At 42.9% G+C, this 21,970-nt stretch overlaps 2 protein-coding genes and 1 long non-coding RNA gene across 3 annotated transcripts; 2 read left to right on the forward strand and 1 right to left on the reverse strand.

The window, feature by feature from the left end:
* The first annotated feature begins 4,117 nt into the window (after positions 1-4,117).
* On the forward strand, positions 4,118-11,668 carry ChT (choline transporter). Its single transcript, XM_046615159.2, has 7 exons — positions 4,118-4,501; positions 5,507-5,847; positions 6,010-6,383; positions 6,497-6,801; positions 8,202-8,481; positions 9,057-9,274; positions 9,408-11,668. The coding sequence occupies exons 3-7, from the start codon at positions 6,110-6,112 to the stop codon at positions 10,089-10,091; spliced, it is 1,761 nt and encodes a 586-aa protein (XP_046471115.1). The 5' UTR covers positions 4,118-4,501; positions 5,507-5,847; positions 6,010-6,109; the 3' UTR covers positions 10,092-11,668.
* Positions 11,669-13,121: 1,453 nt separating this feature from the next.
* Positions 13,122-19,195, reverse strand: LOC124213659 (loricrin). Its single transcript, XM_046615160.1, has 3 exons — positions 19,014-19,195; positions 14,280-15,324; positions 13,122-14,089 (listed from the first exon to the last, which is right to left on the reverse strand). The coding sequence occupies exons 1-3, from the start codon at positions 19,090-19,092 to the stop codon at positions 13,735-13,737; spliced, it is 1,479 nt and encodes a 492-aa protein (XP_046471116.1). The 5' UTR covers positions 19,093-19,195; the 3' UTR covers positions 13,122-13,734.
* On the forward strand, positions 16,606-18,159 carry LOC124213660 (uncharacterized). The gene is made up of 4 exons (XR_011176661.1): positions 16,606-16,797; positions 16,890-16,952; positions 17,018-17,214; positions 17,283-18,159. It is a non-coding gene; the product is annotated as an uncharacterized lncRNA (long non-coding RNA).
* Positions 19,196-21,970: the final 2,775 nt, after the last annotated feature.

Consider the following 21,970-nt stretch of genomic DNA (forward strand, 5'->3'; position numbering starts at 1 on the left):
TCTCTGTAGGATAAAGTGTAGAACGTGAGGCCTCTCAATTGTTCTACAGCTTTTCCTCGAAGTAACTTGAACATTTGAACAACCACCTTCTCACAAGTTTGTAGCTTAAAATATTTGGACAATCACTTTTTCAAACGTTTATATCTCGGAACCTGAATGTCAAGTATATTTTTAAATTCACCTTCCTGTCAAATCGTCAAAAATTTGATGTCACGTTTTGTCATTTCATAATTACTACAAACTAGTGAATAAATATAGTTAAATTCTGCATTTTTTAATACGGTTTTCAATCACTCAATTTACTTGATACACTTTATTGTTGAAACATTGGTGTTTACGTAAATCAAAGCATCTTGGGTACCATTTGTGGCCATACAAATCAATCACACGTAATGAATATAGCCACAATTGATGTTAAGGCGACGAAGACCGGTGCATCTGTCCTACGGTTTGACCCAATTTTCACCGCAGCCTTTGACTAGGATTATAAACATTGTTAAGATTAGTCGAAAATACTGGGTCAATCATAGTATACTACATAGCAGGAGATGAGGCTTTGAAGCAGCACTCGGCGTTCATATTCGCAAGCTACCATAACTTAATTTGCGTCGATTTGAATTTGCGACTTCAGGGACAGATGCTTGCGGTTGTAGGAACTATGTATAGTCTCAAAATGTTTGTGGGTTGACGGTCGTTTTCCACTTCGGTACATTACTGGTTTACTCGCTTTTCAAATCGTCTGAAGTAACTACAGTTAGGTCTAGTTATTAAAATTTTATCATCCCCACTGATTACGGCGTAAATTCTTTTAATGGTTTCACCCTAACAATAAGTTGAGACAAGTTTATCCATTATCTGTTCATATCTGGTTTATCCAAGTAGGTATACTATTTACGTGCCGGGTTCAATTGCGATGTTTAGACAATATCGAATCTTCCGTCAAAACAAGTGACTTAACAACCGACCTTTTAGTAACTCTTCGTTCAATTCCGAAAGGTGGCCGGTTCATGCGGAGTTCACCGTTCCTGGCTTTGGAACAACAGTGAATCAATAATAGGTACAAAGCTCACGAGCCCCGAATGTCCCGCGTTCTATTCACCTCAAATGCGGGGGTTGAAGTTATCCTCTTACCTGCATATAGTGAGCCACGTGACTGCCATAACGCCACATCCGGTACTTCCTTGGTATCACCACTTCACCTGCCACGTGGCAGAATTCAATCCACGTAAGTTGACGGGCGGCCGGGTTCGATATCTTTGTCCACCAACGAGGACGATTTAGGGTCGGGATAGGGAGGGTTGTCCGACAGCTGCGTCCCGCGTTTGACTCTCGGCACGAACCGTCGCGGGTAAAAGGCACGCGTCAGACTTGGAGTTCGTTTTTTTGAACTTTGACCTGGGAGAAAGTCGCAGTCATGGCTTAACCAGTGGGGAACAAGACTCGCGACTAATTTCACTTCTTCAATTTGGATCCTCAAAGAGATTCAAGTATTCGTGGACCGTAATGTTGATAATTTTCTTCCTTCCAAGAGTACCAAAAATACGCATCTTGGGTACAACAAACTGTCTTGGTTTAGAGCCTTTGTTGTGGCGTACAGTGGGAAGAGGAGATTTATTACAAAGCGGCAGGGTACCTGAAAATATGGAAACGAAGGTTCAACTTACAATTAGGCAAAAGACTCTTTAGATGAATGCATAATAGCGTTTCAAGATTCTTCATATTATATTTGCTTTACGTTGAAATTCACTGTAAGAAGAAAAATGTTGATTATAGTTCATGTTTCGAACATTACTCTTCCTTCCGAATATGCTCGGAAAAATTCATGAAAATTTAAACAAACGGCATCGTTGCTTAGCGACTGAAAGCTCGGTAGGATGTATGGAGATTAAGGATACTGTGTATTTTAATTTTGTTGGTGTAATTTTGTAAACGTAACCAGGTCCCCCAAATTAGAGACTATAACCAATGCCATTAATTGAATTTTAATTAGTATAGATCACTAAGCTCCTTATTATTCATTCTAAATATAGGAGTTAGTAAAAAGTTCGTATAGTATTAATATAGAAGAATACTAAATGATTTATACAGATATCACGATTAAATTACGTTAAAAGAATGTAAATTCAGTCCACATTATGATTTACGAAATAAATTTTCCTCATGAAATGCGCGTCTTCCGGTCTCATGAACTCGCTACATGCTTTCTAGGTTTATTGCAAAATGAAATAAATGTATATGTTTAAATCCGAAAATAATTTGAGCGATCACTCCGGCCCTCCTTATGCAATTGTTCTTTCAACAATTAACGCGTACTGATGTTTGGCTATAAATTTTCGCGTAAAGCAGATATATGTGCAATGCAAAATTGTCATCAATTTTCCAGCCCGTCAATCTCCACGATTTGACCAACGGAAAATTTGCGATCAGAATAATTTCCAAAACCGTAATACCGTGCTCGCCTACAACTGTGATAAACACAGTTTCACAAAGTTGCCAGCAACTTAGACGTTGGAAAAAAATCGAACGAAAAACTTGCTTTTATATGTAAACCAAGAGTCGATGAGAAGCACAAGTACTAGGTCAAGCCTTATCGACCAGGTGAGCAGGTGGGCTTGAGGTAGCCTCACCAGAGTATTAATGGACAGCCTACGTCTTTTCTTTCTGATCGCGACGATCCGATATGCGATCCGTAGCTGGGCCATGACGTCAGTAGGACCCTGGCACTCGACCATACAATTCTATATCCGCATGCGATAATCCGAAGAGTGATAGCCGAGGAGAGTGGCAGGACTTCGATGGATCAGTCGCGATAAAAAAAAAATTCTAAATTGCCCCCCATTAGTTTTTGCTTTATACTCAAGGGCGTGATTTTTTTTTTAAAGTCCTAACATCCTTGGGGGTTCGGCAAGTGAAGTATATCCTTTGGCATTCGAAGGGCTTGATACGGCGATTCGAATTCACGTGACAATCAGGTTTGTGCAAATAGCTTAAAATCCAGAACACGACATTAGTGTCTGGATGAGTTAAAAATAGATTTGCAAAGTTTTACCCGGGAGCTTGGGAGGCGAGCTTGCACGTCGCGCTTTGAGGCCACATGTGTTTAATATGTCATAACTCGCATGAGAGTTCATGTCGCTCGACTGTAAACTACCCCAGGGAAATAAATGTTTGTGGAACCCTTTCAGGACCTAAAGCCGTCGTTTTCTTATTCCTTGAATTCATCGTGGAGCGACTACTGCTTTTCACAAATGTGATACACTTTGCGTTTATCACAAACATATAAAGTGATTTTTAAAAATAAAAACTTGGCGGACCGTTTACAATCGCGTCCCCCGTATTAAAAAATATTATCTCATCTTGAAGTCTTTGAATTTCAAGGGAATGCCAAATCTTTTCATATTGCAAAGTACAGGTCGTGTCGCTTGATCATATATTTATTTAAAAAACGAAGTTTCGCGGAACTATGTATTTTATACCTCTGTAACAATCACTTCACGTGTCATTTTTATTGACATAATGTAGAATTGACTGCGTATTCTGTGCTGGAATTTTTCAAAAAATGATGGCGAGCTACTGTTGGATTGCAGTTTTGTTAAGCAAAATTTTTTATTTGTCACTCCAGCCATCGCCACCGTTTTGACGGATCGCACCTCTGCCGAAAAATCTATCCGCCAGAGTATAAAATTGGCAAATGAAGTCACCGTTGGTGAACGGCGTCGCCGCCATATCAGAATCTGAACCAGCGTGAGGAGCGATTACCGAGTGATGAAATCAGAAATAATTCACGTTTGGGCTACGTGCACATCGATATGTTTCGGTTGGTTACCAAGAAGAAATTTTAAGACATGATGGATCGAGACGTGCTGCAATGAAAATTGCAAGAAATCGACGAATTATGCGAATACAGGTAAAGTAATGCCGCCATGTTGGATTCGTCGGGAAATTCTGAAAGCGGTCTCCTTGGCTGAGGATCACAGACCTAGGGATTCTGCTCATTTTCATCACCATCATCGCGGAGGGCTACTTCCGGTGCGCAGACTCGAGATTCGCCAGTCCACGCCCCGCACCCCCTTCATTGCGTGGTAGGGGAAGTTACAGCTGTGACGTCACGGGGTTTGAATCAATATCTCGTTCCATCCGTCCGTCCGACGAAGCTAGCTGCGAGCTGGGAGCTATCAGTGCGGGGAGGCCGCCGCGACGCTAGAGACGCCGACCCTACCGACGCTCCGTCTCTCCGTCGCCCGGGTACGTCGACGATTTCGCGAAAGCCCGCCGCCGAATTTTAGTGATGAGGCAAAAAAAAAAACAAAAATGAGGAGTAAAAATAAATTCATAAAAACAGCTAAATGAGCGAGTAAAAAAGCGCTGCTTAAATTTTTTTTACCTTCGATTATTTCGTTTAAACATTAAATGAAATAAATGAAAACGTAATCGTACGTTAACTTGTGTCAAATTACGGTGATAATCGATTGTGTCCTCGCCATAGTTCAAGAATCGTAATGTAAGTAAATTTTTTCTCTAGTTTCAAATCTTATGTAAAACTTTTTTAACGTGTTTTTATGAGTACATATTTTATTATAATCTTTTTTTGTGTGTATTTTTCTCTACTCCACATATGCGTAAAGAATAGAACGTGGCTCATTTGATTGACAGTGATAGATATTTAATTTTTTAAAGTGAAATTATCGCAGACGTCAGGCACCGTTTACAATTTTTAATTTTGACGTCCACGCAGCTTCCGCTTATTCAACTCGGTACAGCAACGATTCCCGACGGCAAACCGTCTCGCGATTTTTAAAGATATAGCCACGGGCTGATCATGTTGTTTGTTTATTGTCCACTTTTCATTATTTACTGTTTTTGGATTCACACATTTGAACAATTTATTAGTCAATTTTATCGGTATATAATGGAATGTTTCACGTGGTTGTTGGATTATTTACACATAGTCTGAAGGATTCAAATACAAACTACTTTCGACATTCAGTAAATGAAGATGTGGTATAAAAAAATGGGTCATGTGGAAATATGTTCATAAGGCGGTGATTACCAATTCGATGTGTGGAGTAGTATTAATAGTTTACAATCAGTTGCAACCAGAATGAAACTACTAAAACTCAACGAGCCGGTTATTTTTTATAATCGGAATAACAAGTTAGTGTATAAATAAGGTTCTTGGGCATTTCAGTGCGGTATAAAAAAATTTGAAATCACAGATCATAGTTTATATTTCATAACCCTAATAATCCTACTTCTACGCTAGCGGTGTTGACTAGTTACTCAAGTAGGGCGACCATTAGGTTATTATTGAGATTCTTGGACTTGGATAAATCAATTTACGACATCATTGAAATGTAATGAAAAATTGTACACGCAATTGAAAGGCTTGTAAGAATACGCAACTGCCCGTTGAAGTCGGGGGAAAAGAATTCGTCGAGACAGTTTCAGGCTACACCTAATGATGACCATGGATTGAGAAACTTATTTTCATATTTCATGATTCCAGAGGTGCAATCTGAGGCCGCGTAAAAAGCTACGGGCATAGTTTGGTTCCTCTGATTATATCGATATTGGTAAGCGAGTGAGAAGTAAGAGATATAAGTTTGGGAGGAATCGATGGCCATCAGTGCCCATGGGCGGCCTCGCGTTTAGAACAAGGAACAGCCCCTCCCAGAAGACCTCGCTCAGGTGGGGCGACTGCTGCCCTCCGAACCTGAACCCCCCGTCGACGGCAGCATCCTCGTTGGCATCGGTCATACCCAAGAGCCGTCACCTGGCCATGCCACCTGTACCCGTGTGAGGTTGCCCTCCGCTGCTGCGCGACTGTACGCCCAGAGGTGCTCAGAGGTGCGTATCACAATCGAAGGTCACGTCTGCGTCGCGAATCACGACCTTGGGATTCAACATGGCGGACAATCGCAACTTCCTTGCGTGGCCATGTTGAGTTCGGTTTGGTAAAGAATCGGGTGGGTCGGTAAATGTAACGAACGAATGCTCGATATTCCGTAGGTTTCCAAACGTTCCCAAAACAGAGAACACACCGAACCTCTTGGACTTGCATCTTCATCAACTTGACTTGACGCCCGTCGATCTATCATCACCCAGCAACATGATCAACATCGCTGGGGTTATTTCCATTGTTTTGTTTTACCTTCTAATTTTGGGAGTGGGAATATGGGCGGCCAGGAAAAAAGAGGCTGGAAACGATTCCGAGGAAGAGGTGATGCTGGCCGGACGGTCCATCGGCCTCTTCGTCGGGATCTTCACGATGACGGCCACGTGGGTCGGCGGAGGCTACATCAACGGAACAGCCGAGGCTATCTACACCAAAGGGCTGGTGTGGTGTCAGGCACCATTCGGATACGCCCTGAGTCTCGTTTTTGGTGAGTTCAGACATTCCGTCATCGGACTGTCCGTCATTTAATGTCGTTGGCTCCGGCAGTCCCCGCGTCAGGCCGCAAACCCAGCTTTTCTAATTCGAGATGTTTCCTTCCAGGCGGGATATTCTTTGCAAACCCGATGCGGCGGCAGGGCTACATCACTATGCTGGACCCCCTGCAGGATGCGTTTGGCGAGAGAATGGGTGGTTTGCTCTTTTTACCGGCGCTATGTGGCGAGGTCTTTTGGGCGGCGGGAATTCTCGCTGCTCTTGGCGCCACCCTGGCAGTAATAATCGACATGGATCAGGGGACGTCCGTTATTCTGAGCGCGTGTATCGCGGTGTTCTACACTCTGTTTGGCGGCCTCTACTCCGTCGCCTATACGGACGTGATCCAACTGTTCTGCATTTTTATCGGCCTGGTGAGTAGTGTCGCGAACTCATTTTTCGGTGTTTTTGTTACCACGTCCTACCGAAAACAGATTAGAAAAATCCTTCGGGTATTAGTCTAACCTTGAGTATCCAATGGGATAGAGGTCGTACGAACACAAGAAAATGATACCTGTAGGGAGCACTGAACGGAATTTGGATTTGCTTAACAAGATTATTTTGCCTAACGTGTATCGGAATCAGCCTAATGCAATTATTCCACTACCACATAGTAGTATAGATTATGCGCTAGCCAAATACCACACCTAGGATTGAAAGTCTAACGAAATCTACCTTGAGGTCTTTCTGGATAGCTAACATGCAGCGGTCGAGCGGGACTTGTCTGATGCAGGTGTTCTACATTGACAAAGTGATAACTATGTGCAATCTTTGTGAAGTAAAAGGCTAGCAATTATTCGTCGGTTCACAGTTCGTCGAGTCTTTATCTTTTTCTGTACCTTGAATGTATTAATGATAAGCAGTCACCGTTCACAACGATATAAATTGCTCAACTCCGTAGAATGTAAGTCTTGTTCGCTACGAATAACTTTTGCTACATCGATTTTTTTCTATCGATTACGTCTGTACACCTATAAATAGTATTGACGATCTGGAATGGGTGACTCTTTATTCATACAGAGTGCAGGTATCGAACTTAACGTGGCGGTGTTCGGCAATATTGCGACGAGGTTTTCGGGTCGATAGGCGGGCTCGGCTTCTCCGTGCATTCAAATTACCAAGGTTCGCAGGACGAGATTTCACCCTTTCATTTTCATTTCACATTTAAATACACACCGTCTTCTGCAGGGTCACGCGATATACTTGAATACTGAAAATTATCGTGTGTCGGGTAGCTGTAATTTAAAAACATTACCATTTCAGCTGCAGCATCGATTTTCCACACAAATTGTTGTTATTTTCGATAAATCTCGTTCGCCGTTCCTGCCTAACAACGAAATATTTTGATTATCGTACGTTGCGCGTAGCTGAATGGGTTGTATCGAAGGGAAACCTTTTAGGTGGCGCTTTTCAGATTAGTCTTTTCACGGTCGATCTCTTGGGTGCAGTTAGCGTTCCCTTGCCAGGAACATGAAAAGAGCCAACAGTTCGATTGAAGTCAAAGAAAGTTAATCCCTCGGAATAGTTCCATTCACCGGGTCAGAGGGGCGGGGGGATTTCTTTCTCGGACGAAGAGATTTCCAAAGGATAAAGAACACGCGCCACCTATAGCCAAGTTATCGTGTTAGACCCACCTTCAACTTTTTCACCCTGTTCAAACATTTTGCGAATCAATGCAGTAGACTTGGTGTTCGATCGATCTGTCAGCTCGGCAATAGTACTGGTTGCCAAATGAAGGAAAGGTGTTTACACACTTCTGTGACGTCTGTTCCAGTGGATGTGCATCCCCTTTGCATGGATGAATCCCAAGGTCGAGTCGCTTAGTTCGATGGACGTGGATTGGATCGGCGAGGTAAAACCATCGGAATATTGGTACTACATGGACTACGGGCTTCTACTAGTCTTCGGAGGAATACCTTGGCAGGTGTACTTCCAGCGAGTTCTCTCCTCGAAGACCGCTGGCAGGGCCCAAATCCTGAGCTACGTGGCCGCCGTTGGATGCATCCTGATGGCCATTCCTCCAGTTCTAATCGGAGCCATAGCCAAGGCGACGCGTAAGTTGTTTCCTCGGATGTTTCAACTATTCGGCAACACTCGTCCACGCAAGCACTCGCATATCGCACATGCGTAAAGAACGTACCTACCGTGTAAGGATACCACGGGAATACGGTCCTTTGCGTCGCAATTGTAACGGGATTAAATTAGCTTCGTTGCGGAATTGTCTGGGGCCAGGGGAGGTCGCGAGGGCTCGTGACCCTTCGGCCCGCCCCGCGGTATTTTGGGGGCTACTTGACATTTGGCGTGGGTGAGATCCCTGCTGTTGCGGGGGGTGCTGGTATTTACAATGTACGCAAGAGCGGGAGAAACGCGAGGGGAGATCGTGCAAGGATAATAGCACCGTGCTCGGCTGGGTGGTGAGCGTGAGACTGAGCCATGTGGCTCATCGCGGGGCGGCGGTGATAATGCGCCTTGGGGTGACGGGACATAAATATAAATAGTCGATACAAGAACGGTGCTGAACCGTGCCCCGGAACTAATTGGAAGTGCAGAAATATTTTTTTGGGTGTGACGAAGAACGCGGAAGTATTATTCGGAAGTTTAACGGAACCGTTTGACGATGGTGTTCCAGCGTGGAACGAGACCGGGTACACCGGACCTTATCCGTTGACGGAAACGGAAACAAGCATGATCCTGCCGATGGTTCTCCAGTACCTGACACCGGATTTCGTGTCTTTCTTCGGCCTGGGAGCAGTCTCAGCTGCCGTGATGTCATCAGCGGACAGCAGCATTTTGTCAGCGAGTTCCATGTTCGCTAGGAACGTCTACAAGCTCATCTTCCGCCAGAGGGTGAGTAGTCGAATGTTAGTCACAATCACAGAAATCCCGAACCACTTTCAAGCCCTCTCTCTCGCACAATTCACACTTCGTTCGCGGAGTCGCATTTCGGTTGGGGTCGGTTAAAGCTGATTTATCCGCGTAGGCTTCAGAGATGGAGATAATCTGGGTGATGAGGACGGGTATCGGTGTTGTCGGGATCCTTAGTACGGTGATGGCGTTAACGATACCCTCGATATACGGGCTCTGGTCGATGTGTTCCGACCTGGTGTACGTCATCTTGTTCCCCCAGCTGCTGATGGTCGTCCACTTTAAACCGTATTGCAACACCTACGGCAGTCTTGCAGCGTACATAATTGCTTTCATGGTCAGAATCAGCGGTGGCGAGCCTCTGATGGGACTTCCGGCACTCATTCATTATCCAGGTTACGAACCGGAGACCGACACCCAGCTATTTCCCTTCAGGACAATGGCAATGTTGATGTCTCTGGTGACGTTGGTCGGTGTTTCGTACGGCACTCAGGTCGCGTTTATGACCGGCAAGCTTGCGCCTGGTTACGATATATTTCGATGCGTGGTCAACATACCCGAGGACGTAGAGCGAGTGGGTCCCGATCCCGCGGAAGGTGAACAGATGGCTGTGCTGGCCGGCGGGTCGGCCAGACTTTACGGCAGCAAAGATGAATCCAACGGCCGAGTGAATCAAGCGCTCGAGCCGGACGACGATATGGAACCAGGTTGTGGCGTAGGCGGAGGTGGCGGGTGCAGCGTTTTGGGACAGTTGGGACCTCACGTCGATCGCCAGCCGCAATCCAGCACCGCGTTCTAACTCCAGGTTCCATGATCGGATGCTGTGACCAACAATAACTCCGGTGATGCGGTGTTTCTTCGTTTCTCCATTCATTCTTCTTTCGTTTTTTTCATTATTGCGCAACTGTACAATTGTATTGCGTCGATTCTATACTGCTATTTTGTATAGGATGCTTTCTGGTGCTCTTAATATGAACGGTTCTTTCATGCCACTGCAATTCCGTGTATAGTATAGTGATAACACCGTGCGATTTTTGTCCGATAGAGATTCAAGCACAGTGGGCTTGACCTACAAAATAATCACGATATAAATATCCTTGCGATTAGTTCGTGACGACGGTGATCGTGGTATGATTTGCACAAAGATCGGAAGGATACGCGGAGATGATTGCGGAAATTCCCCGGCGCGTTTTCAACGTCCGATCAATGGGTCGAAGGTCATCGCCGAGGTCATATCACTTGTGGTCAGGAACAGTTATCGTAGTCTCAATTAAGCAATAATTTTGAAGTTAACGCATTACATTTACATAACGTACTTGTTAGCTGTTTGCACATCGGGGAAATGAGAGCACCGCATCGCCTATTAGGCCTAGTCATTTTGTTTTTAAATATGTTTAGTACTAAATGAATATAAATAAATAAATAAATATATTACATGTATAGATACAAATTATATTGAAATCGGCTGAGTTTCAGGGCGATTCATTGGATCTAAACTAGATCGCGGATCGCGTTGCGAAGACTCGTTTATAGTCGCTAGTGATCAATGTAACGTTCGAAAGTACTTACTTGAAATAAATTCTGCCGGTATAAATAAAAGTAGGCAATTCACGGCGGACGCTGATTGGAGTAGACGTGTTATATAAGATTCACGGTAGAATACCGAGCAGCCCACAGCGTGCTCCATGTAACGTGCGGTGTACATATGATCCTGTCATTTTTAATTACTTGTGTGGACTTTCGTGTTGGGCACCGAGTGTGTGTATTGGCATTTATTTCGGAATTATTGCCGTGCATGCTGCGGTGTATGTATTAGTATAATATACTGTTCCAAAATATCGATTATAGATCGATGCTTTTCTACGTAATCGTCGCATGATCGTAGCAATCAAGCTTATGTTATACGATTAGAGGCGGAAAAATTTCGGAATCTTTTGACGTGCAACAGTATTAAATTTGAAAGCTATACATAGAATTCGTGTTAATGATCGCGTGTGTGTACAATTCTAGGTTTTAGCCAAGCGTGTAATAGATACAAGGCCCCGAAAGTCAGCTGATCGGTTATATTTATTATATAGTATATATTGCCATATATAGTATATATATAGTTTATAATATATTATATATTGCCATATTGTTTGAACGAAATAATGAATAGCCAGTAAGTATAACTTATGCATACCCAAGACAAGACTATACTACAGTATACATATTACCAACCGTACATATCAGTGCATATCGAAAATAGTTGATATTAGATTATACCTATAATGTAAGTAAATATGAGAGTTTTTATGAAATATGAATGAATATTTAATTTTCGTATCACCTTGTTACAAATGCTATTTTTTAATTAAAAAAAAAAAAAAAAAAAAATATTCAATTCCAAGACACGGAAGTATGGGCCGTGCAAGTGCAATAGCATTTAATTGCGGTGTAGAAATAATTAATTAATTGTATAGCTGCAGCAGAATGATATTATACGTCTTATCCAGCTTATCTTATTTTCCGTAGGAATGTTCGTCATGCACGTATATACATTATACATAACGCATACGTATATGTTGAAATTAACTTCATGTTGCTGTATTTTACACTTATGACGAAAAAATTATGTATAGCGTTGTTTTCGGTAGCGCGCTGCAATAATAACACGTATGTCTAGGTATATATGTGTATCTCATAATTTTTAATAGTAATAAAACTGTGCAACATGACGCGAAACCCCGAACGCACATATTATCATGTGTCACCTACATATCAATTACATCAAATCAATGTAATAAACGGTATATACATATCATATAATAAGTACATAAAAATATACACGCATATCAATATAATGTATTTATGTCGCTGTCATAAAAGATGAATTAATCCCACTGGAAAGCAGGTGTTCCAAGGTTTATTGAGGGGGTTGAAATGTTGGTGAAAAACTAGCACACAATATGTAACATACGTCAACGTATAGGTATTACTCATCCACGTGATCCGTTCGACTGTACGGCACTGAATCGAGTTATAAGCCGTTATACAGTTTGAAATGAAACTTGGAGTCTTTCGAACATCGTATCCGCAATTTTTCAAACGGATATTTTGAAAATTCATATATGTACTGTATACTATGTATTGTATTCTCAGAAAAACGTCGTATATATATATATATCAAATGAATCCTGTATAAACCTAATACCAAAAGTATATTACACCTGTATACATATACATATATATATAATATCGAAGTGTTACTTAATAATGTACTATTCGTAATATAGTTATACGACCGAAAAAAAAACACCTAACAAATAAAAACGTAAACAAGATGTTGATTGTAAGTGTTAAAAATAAACGGTGTATAAAAAAACGCGCCGTGCTTGGTTCTGCTTCCTCTACGTAGATTTCTTCCCGTGTATTTACTCTTATTACTCTTTATCAAAATTTTGACCAGTACCGTGATCGCTATTCTTACCTGCGTTCACGGTTGGTATGCAATTACGTCACATTACCCGTAGACAATCTTCGTTTGAAGAAATTCAGTGTGTGCTCATTGCGCGAACCGAGTAACGCAGTCTCGCTCAGCTTCTGCATAATTTTATTGCTCTACTTCGTCAATCCTCAATTCCAGGAAGCTATTTCACTCCAATACTTTCAAAAATATTTTACTTGCTTTCTCTCCGCCAGGAAGACGAAAAGTTTTCACTATCTAAAGGTGCAGTGTAACATGACTTACGGTTCGGTAGTTTTTAAATTATGAAGTAGCGTTAGTCTTACAAATATATTCCATGGAAAGTGGGGCAGGGTAAGGTGCACAAAATGTAATCCAAGTAAAATTCTTCACAGCAGACCAGCTTTATTGGTAAAACAAAAGCGTTTTCACAAAAATAATAAATAAATCATATTCAGTGTAAACAGTTATTTGTCTAACAGCTGGATTAGATAATTATTCTATTCTTTTCTTTTTCTTTTTGTCATGTATAAAAATATAAAAATGTACATATCTTGTTCCTACTGTGGAAGCGAAATGGTTTAGTATCTACAATTAATTCAGCTCAGTTAGTGAAATGGGGATCGAAGCGCGGGTTTCTCCTGATGGACTTCATTCGTCATCGTCAGGATTCCAGCTATAAGAGAGAAAACATAACAGGGAACCAAGGTGGAGACATAGAGATACACAGAGAGGGAGAAGGAGATAAAGAATATCGATTTCACGTTATAGCGCAGAGTTCGAACAAAATACTCAACCTCCTAGTGTACGATTCCTAAACAATCTGGCATTGATGTTAGAGTAGAAAACAATCGGGACGTGCAGTTTCGAGTGTCATGGTCAGAGCTGATGCCTGCAGGTTCAACAACTTATTTCCTGTTAGAGAAAAACCAGCGATGGAAGCAAGTTCATCGGTGATTACCCGCTTGTTGATGGGTTAATAGATCTTATAGTTAGCTTAATATTGGTAGCCGCCGTTGCTGGCGTAGCTCTGTCCACCGCTGCTACCACCGGAGCTGTAACCGCCGCCACTGCCGCCGGAACTGTACCCACCACCTCCTCCGGAACTGTATCCACCACCTCCTCCGGAGCTGTATCCACCACCTCCTCCGGAGCTGTATCCACCACCACCGCCGGAGCTGTATCCACCTCCGGAGCTGTATCCACCACTGGAGCCACCGGAGCTGTATCCACCTCCGGAACTGTATCCACCCCCGCCGCCTGAGCTGTAACCACCGCTGCTTGAAGAGGGTGCGCCATAGCTGGAGGATGGCTGACTGGCACCGCCGCCGCTGAAGTGTCCACCGCTAGAGCTGTAAGAGATGATTTCGTGATAATGCGATGCCCTACATGTCATCGTAGTTGGTGATTGTAGTTTTGATGGATTGAATTGACTTTGACGAAACAAGTAGGGGTCAGTGTTGAAAGCGTGGAAACGTTTCTTCACTGCTTGGTGTTTGATTTTTTACTGCGGTGTTTTTCGAAAATGAAGCTTTTGCTTACCCGCCGCCAAAACTACTGCCACCGAAGCTACTGCCTCCTGAAGACGGTGCTCCGTAGCTGCTTGAGGGTTTAGAAAAGCTGCCACCACCTCCGGAAGAAGGTGCACCGTAGCTTGAGGAGGGAGCTCCGTAGCTCGAAGAGGGTCGTCCGCCGCCGGAAGATGGTGCTCCGTAGCTGCTTGAGGGTTTGGAAAAGCTGCCACTACCTCCTCCGAAAGAAGGTGCGCCGTAGCTTGACGAGGGAGGTCCGTAGCTCGAAGCAGGTCTTCCGCCACCGGAAGATGGTGCCCCGTAGCTGCTTGAGGGTTTGGAAAATCCACCACTACCTCCTCCGAAAGAAGGTGCACCGTAGCTTGACGAGGGAGCTCTGTAGCTCGAAGAGGGTCTTCCACCACCGGAAGATGGTGCTCCGTAGCTACTTGAGGGTGCACTGCCGCTGAATCCACCTCCGAAACTTCCACCACTGCTAAACCCGCTGCTGCTGCCACCGCTGAATCCACCGCCTCCCGAAGATGGAGCTCCATAGCTACTCGATGGTGCTCCGTAGCTGCTGGACGGTGCACTGCCACCGAAGCTACCTCCGAAACTTCCACTGCTGCTTCCGCCGCTGAATCCGCCACCACCTCCTGAAGACGGGGCTCCGTAGCTAGTCGATGGTGCTCCGTAGCTGCTTGACGGTCTGCTGCTTCCACCGGATGATGGCGCTCCGTAGCTGCTGGACGGTGCACTGCCTCCGAATCCACCGCCGAAGCTGCCACCGAAGCTTCCGCCTCCAGAAGACGGTGCTCCGTAGCTGCTGGACGGGGCACTGCCTCCGAATCCACTGCTGAAGCTTCCGCCTCCAGAAGACGGCGCTCCGTAGCTGCTGGATGGCGCGCTGCCTCCGAATCCACCGCCGAAGCTGCCACCGAAGCTTCCGCCTCCGGAAGATGGGGCACCGTAGCTGCTGGATAGCGCACTACCTCCGAATCCACCACCACCACCTCCGCCGATGTTGGGAGTTCCGTAGCTCGTTGATGGTGGCAAGTAGCTGCCGGTTAGTGGAGCTGTTGAAGAATGAGTCAGTTGGTAAATGTATCCTCACGGTCAATGTGGGATGATTTCACAAAGTTACTCGATCTGGATGTTTGACAGATGGTCAAAAAATACGACATCACTTGGATTCGGTGAATATTTGACTGGATGCTCCATTGTGTCAACCTTGAATTCGTGACAGGAATGATGATGATGATTTCCTTATTTGACGCTGTGTGAGATATAACAAGGGCTCAAGGAATAATGGATACAGTAGTCATTTTTCACAAACGTGTCCTTATACCGAACTAAAACTTTCCATCTACGAACTAATCTTTACAGTGAATCAGCAGTACGTATGCACATGCTTGTGAATTGTCTCCAGATACTTTCTTCCATTTTACGATTGCGACCGTCTTCTTAACGTCTCATGATGTTCGCATGGGAGAAGGAAAGTTTTAGATTAGCATTGTACGTCACATCACCAGAAGATGTGTTTCACCACTCAGCTTCATCTAACCCCCTAATAAGTCTAAGTAAACTTGAAATATTTACGCAGCTAAGTACCCGACAAAATAGATATTGCTAGTAGTAACGGATTCGCTAGATTAGAATCATTCTTGAATTCGATTTCGATGCAGCACTCAGATTACTGATTTGGGACCCCAATCCATCTTGGAGGAGCGACAGACATACGTCGGATACGAATTTCATAATTGAAAGTTAGCTGTACGAAATCGAAAGTACCTAACCGACAATTTAGGTACGGTAGTTTGAAGCTTTCGTGTAGATTGTAATTTAACCGGTAAAAGAATTATCGATAAAATTTTATAGTTTTATCCGAATTCTACTATGCTGAATAGCGCATAAAAAAACTTCGAACAGCCACTAATATTTCCGGAAGAGTAAAAGATAGCGTTCGCGCCTGTGCAGGCTCAAACGAATTCTTAAACGAGTATTGAAATTATCAACTTTCAAGACCGTTAACACTAAACTGCTAATTGCCAGTAGATATGGTGAGCGTAGATGATTATCTCATTTCCACAAACCTTTTGGAGCGTAAGTTATACGGCGCTATTCTTAGAGCTACGATTGCGGAAGGTCCGGATACTATTTATTATACTGAACGATCCTCTTTACACGTTAATGCCGCGGGCCATCGCACGTGGGCAATTCGAAAACAGAGAAAAATACCAACTGTGGAAGGCATGGCGCAGCTGTATCTGTAATGCATAACCTGTCGTAACTTGCAACTGGAGAGCACCAAATGAAATCGAATTTTGCTCGACGTTGCAGTTTCGCCACGAGTGGTTGATTACACTGAGACGCTGAAATGATTGAAGATTGACTGCACCAAACCAGCGAATACGAAACGTGACTAGCCGAGTTATGGAGAGTGTCTGGTAGACACGAGTGACGACCGCGAATTAACTAGGGCGAAAGTGCTCCGAGATCGTAAAGTGTCCGAGGTCATGCGGGAATTGGAGATTTAAATCTTAGGAATGGTATCAGAAATTCACGTCGGTCATAAACGTTTCTTTTACTTTTGAACCTTCGAAATTTTACTTTTATAGTTAACAGTTCGGAATTCTGACAGGTAAAGCTTCACACCGAAATATTAATTCCAGTACCGTCGTGCAGGTCTCGAGTCGAGCGTGATGTGAGAATTCTAGTTTTACCGTAATGACACTGTTCATGTGGCAATTAAACGCATCGTTTCTCTAGGTTCCACTACGACTTCCGTCATTGTGTGCTAATGAAAAAGCGACATTTCCTTGTTTGGAAAGAGACCTTGCCCAGAAAGAAGCTGTCTGTAATGTATGGAATAAATCAAGTCTACTGCTCTACATGCGCTTTGCTATTGTTCCAACTGGTAAGAATGAAGGTTACCACGGAGTTCATAGTGGGTTCGCTCCTCAATGGTTTGTAATGTAGTTTACATGTGCCGTACGAAAGACGTCTGTTTCTCATTGCATTTAAATGTTGACAGGATCACGAGTTACTTGAGGATGTATAAAACGGAAGAAGGAGTTTATGTTTAAGGAACTAGAAGCTGAGGAGAGGCTCGTAGAATTTATGCCAAAGTCGATTGCTGGGTAAGCACAGGTTGTGGGATTTAGCAAGCTAATTGTATGAAATCTTGCGGAATAGAATCATACCACAAAGGGGTTTCAGCGGAGTCGGCAATTTCACAACAACTTCTGAAACTGTCTATGAGGCTGACAGTCATTCGTTGTGGAAGAAAGGCTGTGGAAAGCGGTTTGATGAATTTTTCGAAAATGTGAACTCCAGCCAAATCGGTTCACATAGGAGTACGGATAACAGATTACAACTTGCTTCGGAATTAGATGGATAACGGTGCAAAAGTGAACCGAGAAAACGTCACGGGGATGCCACGAGGGGCAGCAGTTTGACAGAGCGAATCGCAGTGAAAGTGTGGGAGTCGCGACTGAGTCTGTACTTGCTCAGAGGCGCAATTTTGCCGTTGTCGTTACCGCGATTATCCCAGTCCCTTCAATTCCTCTCTAGCCTTCGCTCGACTCGAACTTTTATGTGTTGTTCCCCCACTTCTCCTGAAAAGTCTCGACTCCTGATGTACGGAAACGCGCGCGATCGCGGACTCTGTGTTAAACCTTTGTGGAGAAATTCACATTCGGACGATAGTCGCGTTGATGTGATTTTTTTTATCTCTTGTATACTGATTCATTGAATTTAAAAAAATTATACACTATAGTTGGGGCGATTCGAAGAGTGGATTGAAACTCTGATTTAAATTGGCATCGTTGGTACGATTCTCTCTTCACTGACACATCGAATGTATTCGTTAATATTTCGGCTAGCTTTTACCGTAATTAGCACTCATGAAATGTATACCTGTACCTTCCGCTGCAGGTGATGCCTAATAAATTCCTATTCAGATATATATCGTATCGTAATAACTCGCTTAAGTATTTTTAACGTTCAACGGTAATTATCATCCACCCGAATCATATTTTTATTCAGTAATGCTTGCTCGAGGGGTAACGGTTAATTAACTCTTATATATGTACCTATGCTTACACAAAGCTGGTCAATCTCATCATTTATGATATTATAACGACTTCATATGAATATACGTATACATGGTAACGATTTTTAATATTTTGTTTAATAAAAATTCAAAGAATTCGAGTACTTCAGTACTAACGAGCTTCGAATAAATTAGTCACAGTGTGCAGTAAGCGAACAGAATGTGAAATTCGTCGGGATTTGTTTATGCGTGGTTTACCTATTCGCCTTATTCCACCGCGTATGGATCATCGGACAGTTTTAATAACCGCGTAACACGCAAATACGCGGGTGATTGTCAAATACGCACGATAACGAAAGCGAGGAAGAATAACGAATATTGGCTGTTCAAGGTCTCTGAAAGTCTCACGTGATTACCATCTATTATTTTCACAGTAATTTCGTTTTCAACGAGTTGAGTAATCGCCGCATGGTCGTATAAATTTTTGCTCAGAAAAATATCTTTCAACGCTACGAAAAATCTCAAAATTTTCTCATTATCGCAGTGGCGATAATAAAAAAAATTTGACACCAAATCTATCAGTGCAATTTCTCGGCGACCGTGTATGCCAAATTCGCAATTAGGACGGAATTCTTACTGGCTTCGTACTTCCGTAACGGGTTTATTTTTTAATCGGCAATCAGCGCGATGGACAAAGTAACCAATCCTTACCTTCGGCGTAACTGGAAGGTAGAAGTGCGGTGGCCACTAGAGCAGCAGCCACAAGAGCCCACATCTTAGCAGGCCTCATGCTTTAAACTTTTGGACGCGTCGACTTAGAAACCTGACCGAATCACTTTTCGATATAAAAACTCGGTATTATCCTCCACGTGTTTTCGAAGCTGCGTTTAGTTTGCTCTAACATGCTTCAAAGAGTTCGTATCTGGCTTTTATAGTTGGCTGTCTTTCGGAGAAAGTCTTCGGCGCTACAAGAGGATGCCACCTCCGAGAGTGGGGCGAGGACGCGGGGCGTCGAGGTGTTTGGACGCCAGAATACCGGGGAAAGATGCGCTCCTTACGCTCGAATCATGCCGCGTTCAATATTCCACACTCTGGTTACGCTGCAGGGACGATTGACTCGTCTTTTCTTTCCTGGTATTCCGGTCAAAATGTCCACCTAACGAACCGGCCGGAATTTCTGAAAAACTTACGTCCAAGCTAGTTGAAACACGGTCAAAGAAACAATAAAACAGCGCAGCCTTGGCGCTGATTAAACTTTAACCAGGCTGAGAAAAATTGCATCTGTTTAAGTTACGTACGAAATTCTAGAAAAACGGGTATCGGTACGAAAACGGTTTTATTTAGGCAGTTCTGGAACCACTGGAAAATACGATCCAACTAGTAACCACTTGGTGTGATTATAGATTTTAATATTACAATTTATGATTATTGCAATGTCAAATCTATTCCTTTGGTTGGCTAAAATTTTTTCAAGTAATTGACACAATAACATCAATTTGTTGTTGCATCAATATAAAATTATCGCAATAGTCTGAACTAAATTTCTCAGTTGTGGTGAACAATGAAAATATAGTTAAAGATTGCTTGGCGAATGCATAAGTAAAAATTTCTTTAAGTAGAATCAAAGCTTATTCTCAGGCCGTTGTATTAATTTACGGAAGATGTGAGCAGACGCATTATAGACTTTGTGTCAAGTCGTCGTTGCAAGTTATTCGTTTGCTCGAACTTGACAGACAGTAGAAATTCGTGGAGACGGTGCTTTCCGGTATTTTACGACACCAAGAAGGTATTAAAGAACATGAAATGGTCAAAAATAGGACTAAAAAAAAAAATCCAACTGTCGCACCGGTCACGCCAATTTGCCAGGTATAATTTGCTACCTGACGTTATTAAGGTGAACTGCCAGGAACTGAAATAAGAGAAATACGTGATTTGCATTCGGTACGAAGTTAGCGTATGTGCCGGCTTACCTGTGTCAGCTGCGAAATGAAATTTTAGGATTGCTTTACGAAAGGGAAATTCTGGTGTACGGGCACCGGAACAAAGTGTCGGCTGTCTTCAGCCGTGACACTGCCGAGACCGAATGAAATTAAAGGGAATGTGTCTTTTTCACCATTCTACTCGTTATTTCCACCTTTTTCGCGCTCCGTTATGCTGTTATTCAATATAATAAGCTCTTCGCTCTCTAATGGCAGCACCGACTGCTTGTGCTACTGCAGCTATGTATCCATAATGCCACAGAACTGTTGTCTCCGAACCGCAGAGGTCATTCACTCCTAATTATCAAAGCGGTTTGGCATTTTAATCAAGATTTTCATAAACTAGAGGCAATTTGACGAGGAATAAAACGCAGCAGGCATACGTGTCTCTGAAAGCTCGTCGCGATATATCGAGAAATTATAGAGTCTTGCTCATCCATGGTGGTTCCAGATTCATTACCTTCTAGGATATACAGTAGATCGTGATCGGTTTGCTAACGGTCGAAATTTGTTTTACAGTCTCCCATTCCAATTCGAACGCAAATGAAAAGTAAAATTTAAGTTTGCACTTGGTAATGCTTGCGTAACGTCCTCCTGTATTCATCGCAATATGTATGCGCGTCGTGTCCTCGACCTAGAGAACAAGCCATCACACATTTCACTGCAGCTTCGATCTAATTTCAACCATCACGCAATAACGTGTCGAGCGTTTTTCTCTCCTATTTTACTTTAGCGTGATATTCGAATACCGTAGGAGATCATGAATGAAGCGTGTCAAATTATTGTTTTGTTGTCTTTGATTAGCATGCAAATTTATGACAATTAAGACCGAATTTTCACTTCGTGACTTTCAACGGATAGTTTGTTACCTAACGCTTGCAGTTACGGAACATTTCGAACGCATAATTGTTACATCTGCAACTTCAAGATTATATCTGATTATAAAAAATCCCGATATCATCTTGCCGGTCTCTTAGCATCCGTAAAACATGAATAGAAAATTTTTTTTTATCTTGATCAAGTTAACAACCTGGTTCTGCCGGTTCCTTAAGTATCCGAAGTAAACACTATGGGTAAAATAAAAAAAAAACGAACTCCTTGCTCTCAAAAATTCACCAATCAGTCAAGGAATTTGTACATGTGCGTGTATTACAAAGATTTCATCTCCTATTCCAACTGTTCGAATGAGTTCAAGGCATGCCGGCCAGTATCATCAGTCAAAATTCCGCGTGAAATAGGTTTCTCCATCCTATATTATAAGAAAAAAAAAGAACATTAATATGACAAAGCGTGAAAATCCCGCCTGATCTGCTCCTTTTTTTTGGCTTATATCTCCTCACTGTATTTTGAATCCATAAGATCGGTATTTACTTTTAACACAAAGGTCTTGATCCGTATTATTGATTACGTACAAACAGATGTATAGTTTTTAATTGCTACCATTGCTGAGAGTCCTGGACAAACGTTGTGCTAAATCATACGAGGGTCATCTTCGTTTCAACTCTTGCCCATAAACAGTTCGTATTCTGCCGCAATAACTCGTCAAGTATTCACCCACATGCAACCTTCGTTTGTTGAGTGAAAAAATTAATCTATCACAAGACTGTGGGATAGCGGGTTTAGTTTACACTAAGACACAAGCATATACGTCGGTCTTAATGAGTTTGCGCGAGCAAAACAAGCAAGCAG

This window comes from Neodiprion pinetum, chromosome 3 (assembly GCF_021155775.2).
Source record: "Neodiprion pinetum isolate iyNeoPine1 chromosome 3, iyNeoPine1.2, whole genome shotgun sequence".
NCBI lineage: Eukaryota > Metazoa > Arthropoda > Insecta > Hymenoptera > Diprionidae > Neodiprion > Neodiprion pinetum.

What these genes read in the sequence shown, in the direction of transcription:
- ChT (XM_046615159.2), top strand. Translation starts at nt 6,110, where the DNA reads ATGATCAACATCGCTGGGGTTATTTCCATTGTTTTGTTTTACCTTCTA. An exon ending in CGCCCTGAGTCTCGTTTTTG is followed by an intron (nt 6,384 to 6,496) that starts GTGAGTTCAGAC and finishes GTTTCCTTCCAG; the next exon opens with GCGGGATATTCTTTGCAAAC. An exon ending in AGCCATAGCCAAGGCGACGC is followed by an intron (nt 8,482 to 9,056) that starts GTAAGTTGTTTC and finishes ATGGTGTTCCAG; the next exon opens with CGTGGAACGAGACCGGGTAC.
- LOC124213659 (XM_046615160.1), bottom strand. Translation starts at nt 19,092, where the DNA reads ATGAGGCCTGCTAAGATGTGGGCTCTTGTGGCTGCTGCTCTAGTGGCC. An exon ending in ACCTTCCAGTTACGCCGAAG is followed by an intron (nt 15,325 to 19,013) that starts GTAAGGATTGGT and finishes ATTCTTCAACAG; the next exon opens with CTCCACTAACCGGCAGCTAC. An exon ending in GGCAGTAGTTTTGGCGGCGG is followed by an intron (nt 14,090 to 14,279) that starts GTAAGCAAAAGC and finishes CATCTCTTACAG; the next exon opens with CTCTAGCGGTGGACACTTCA.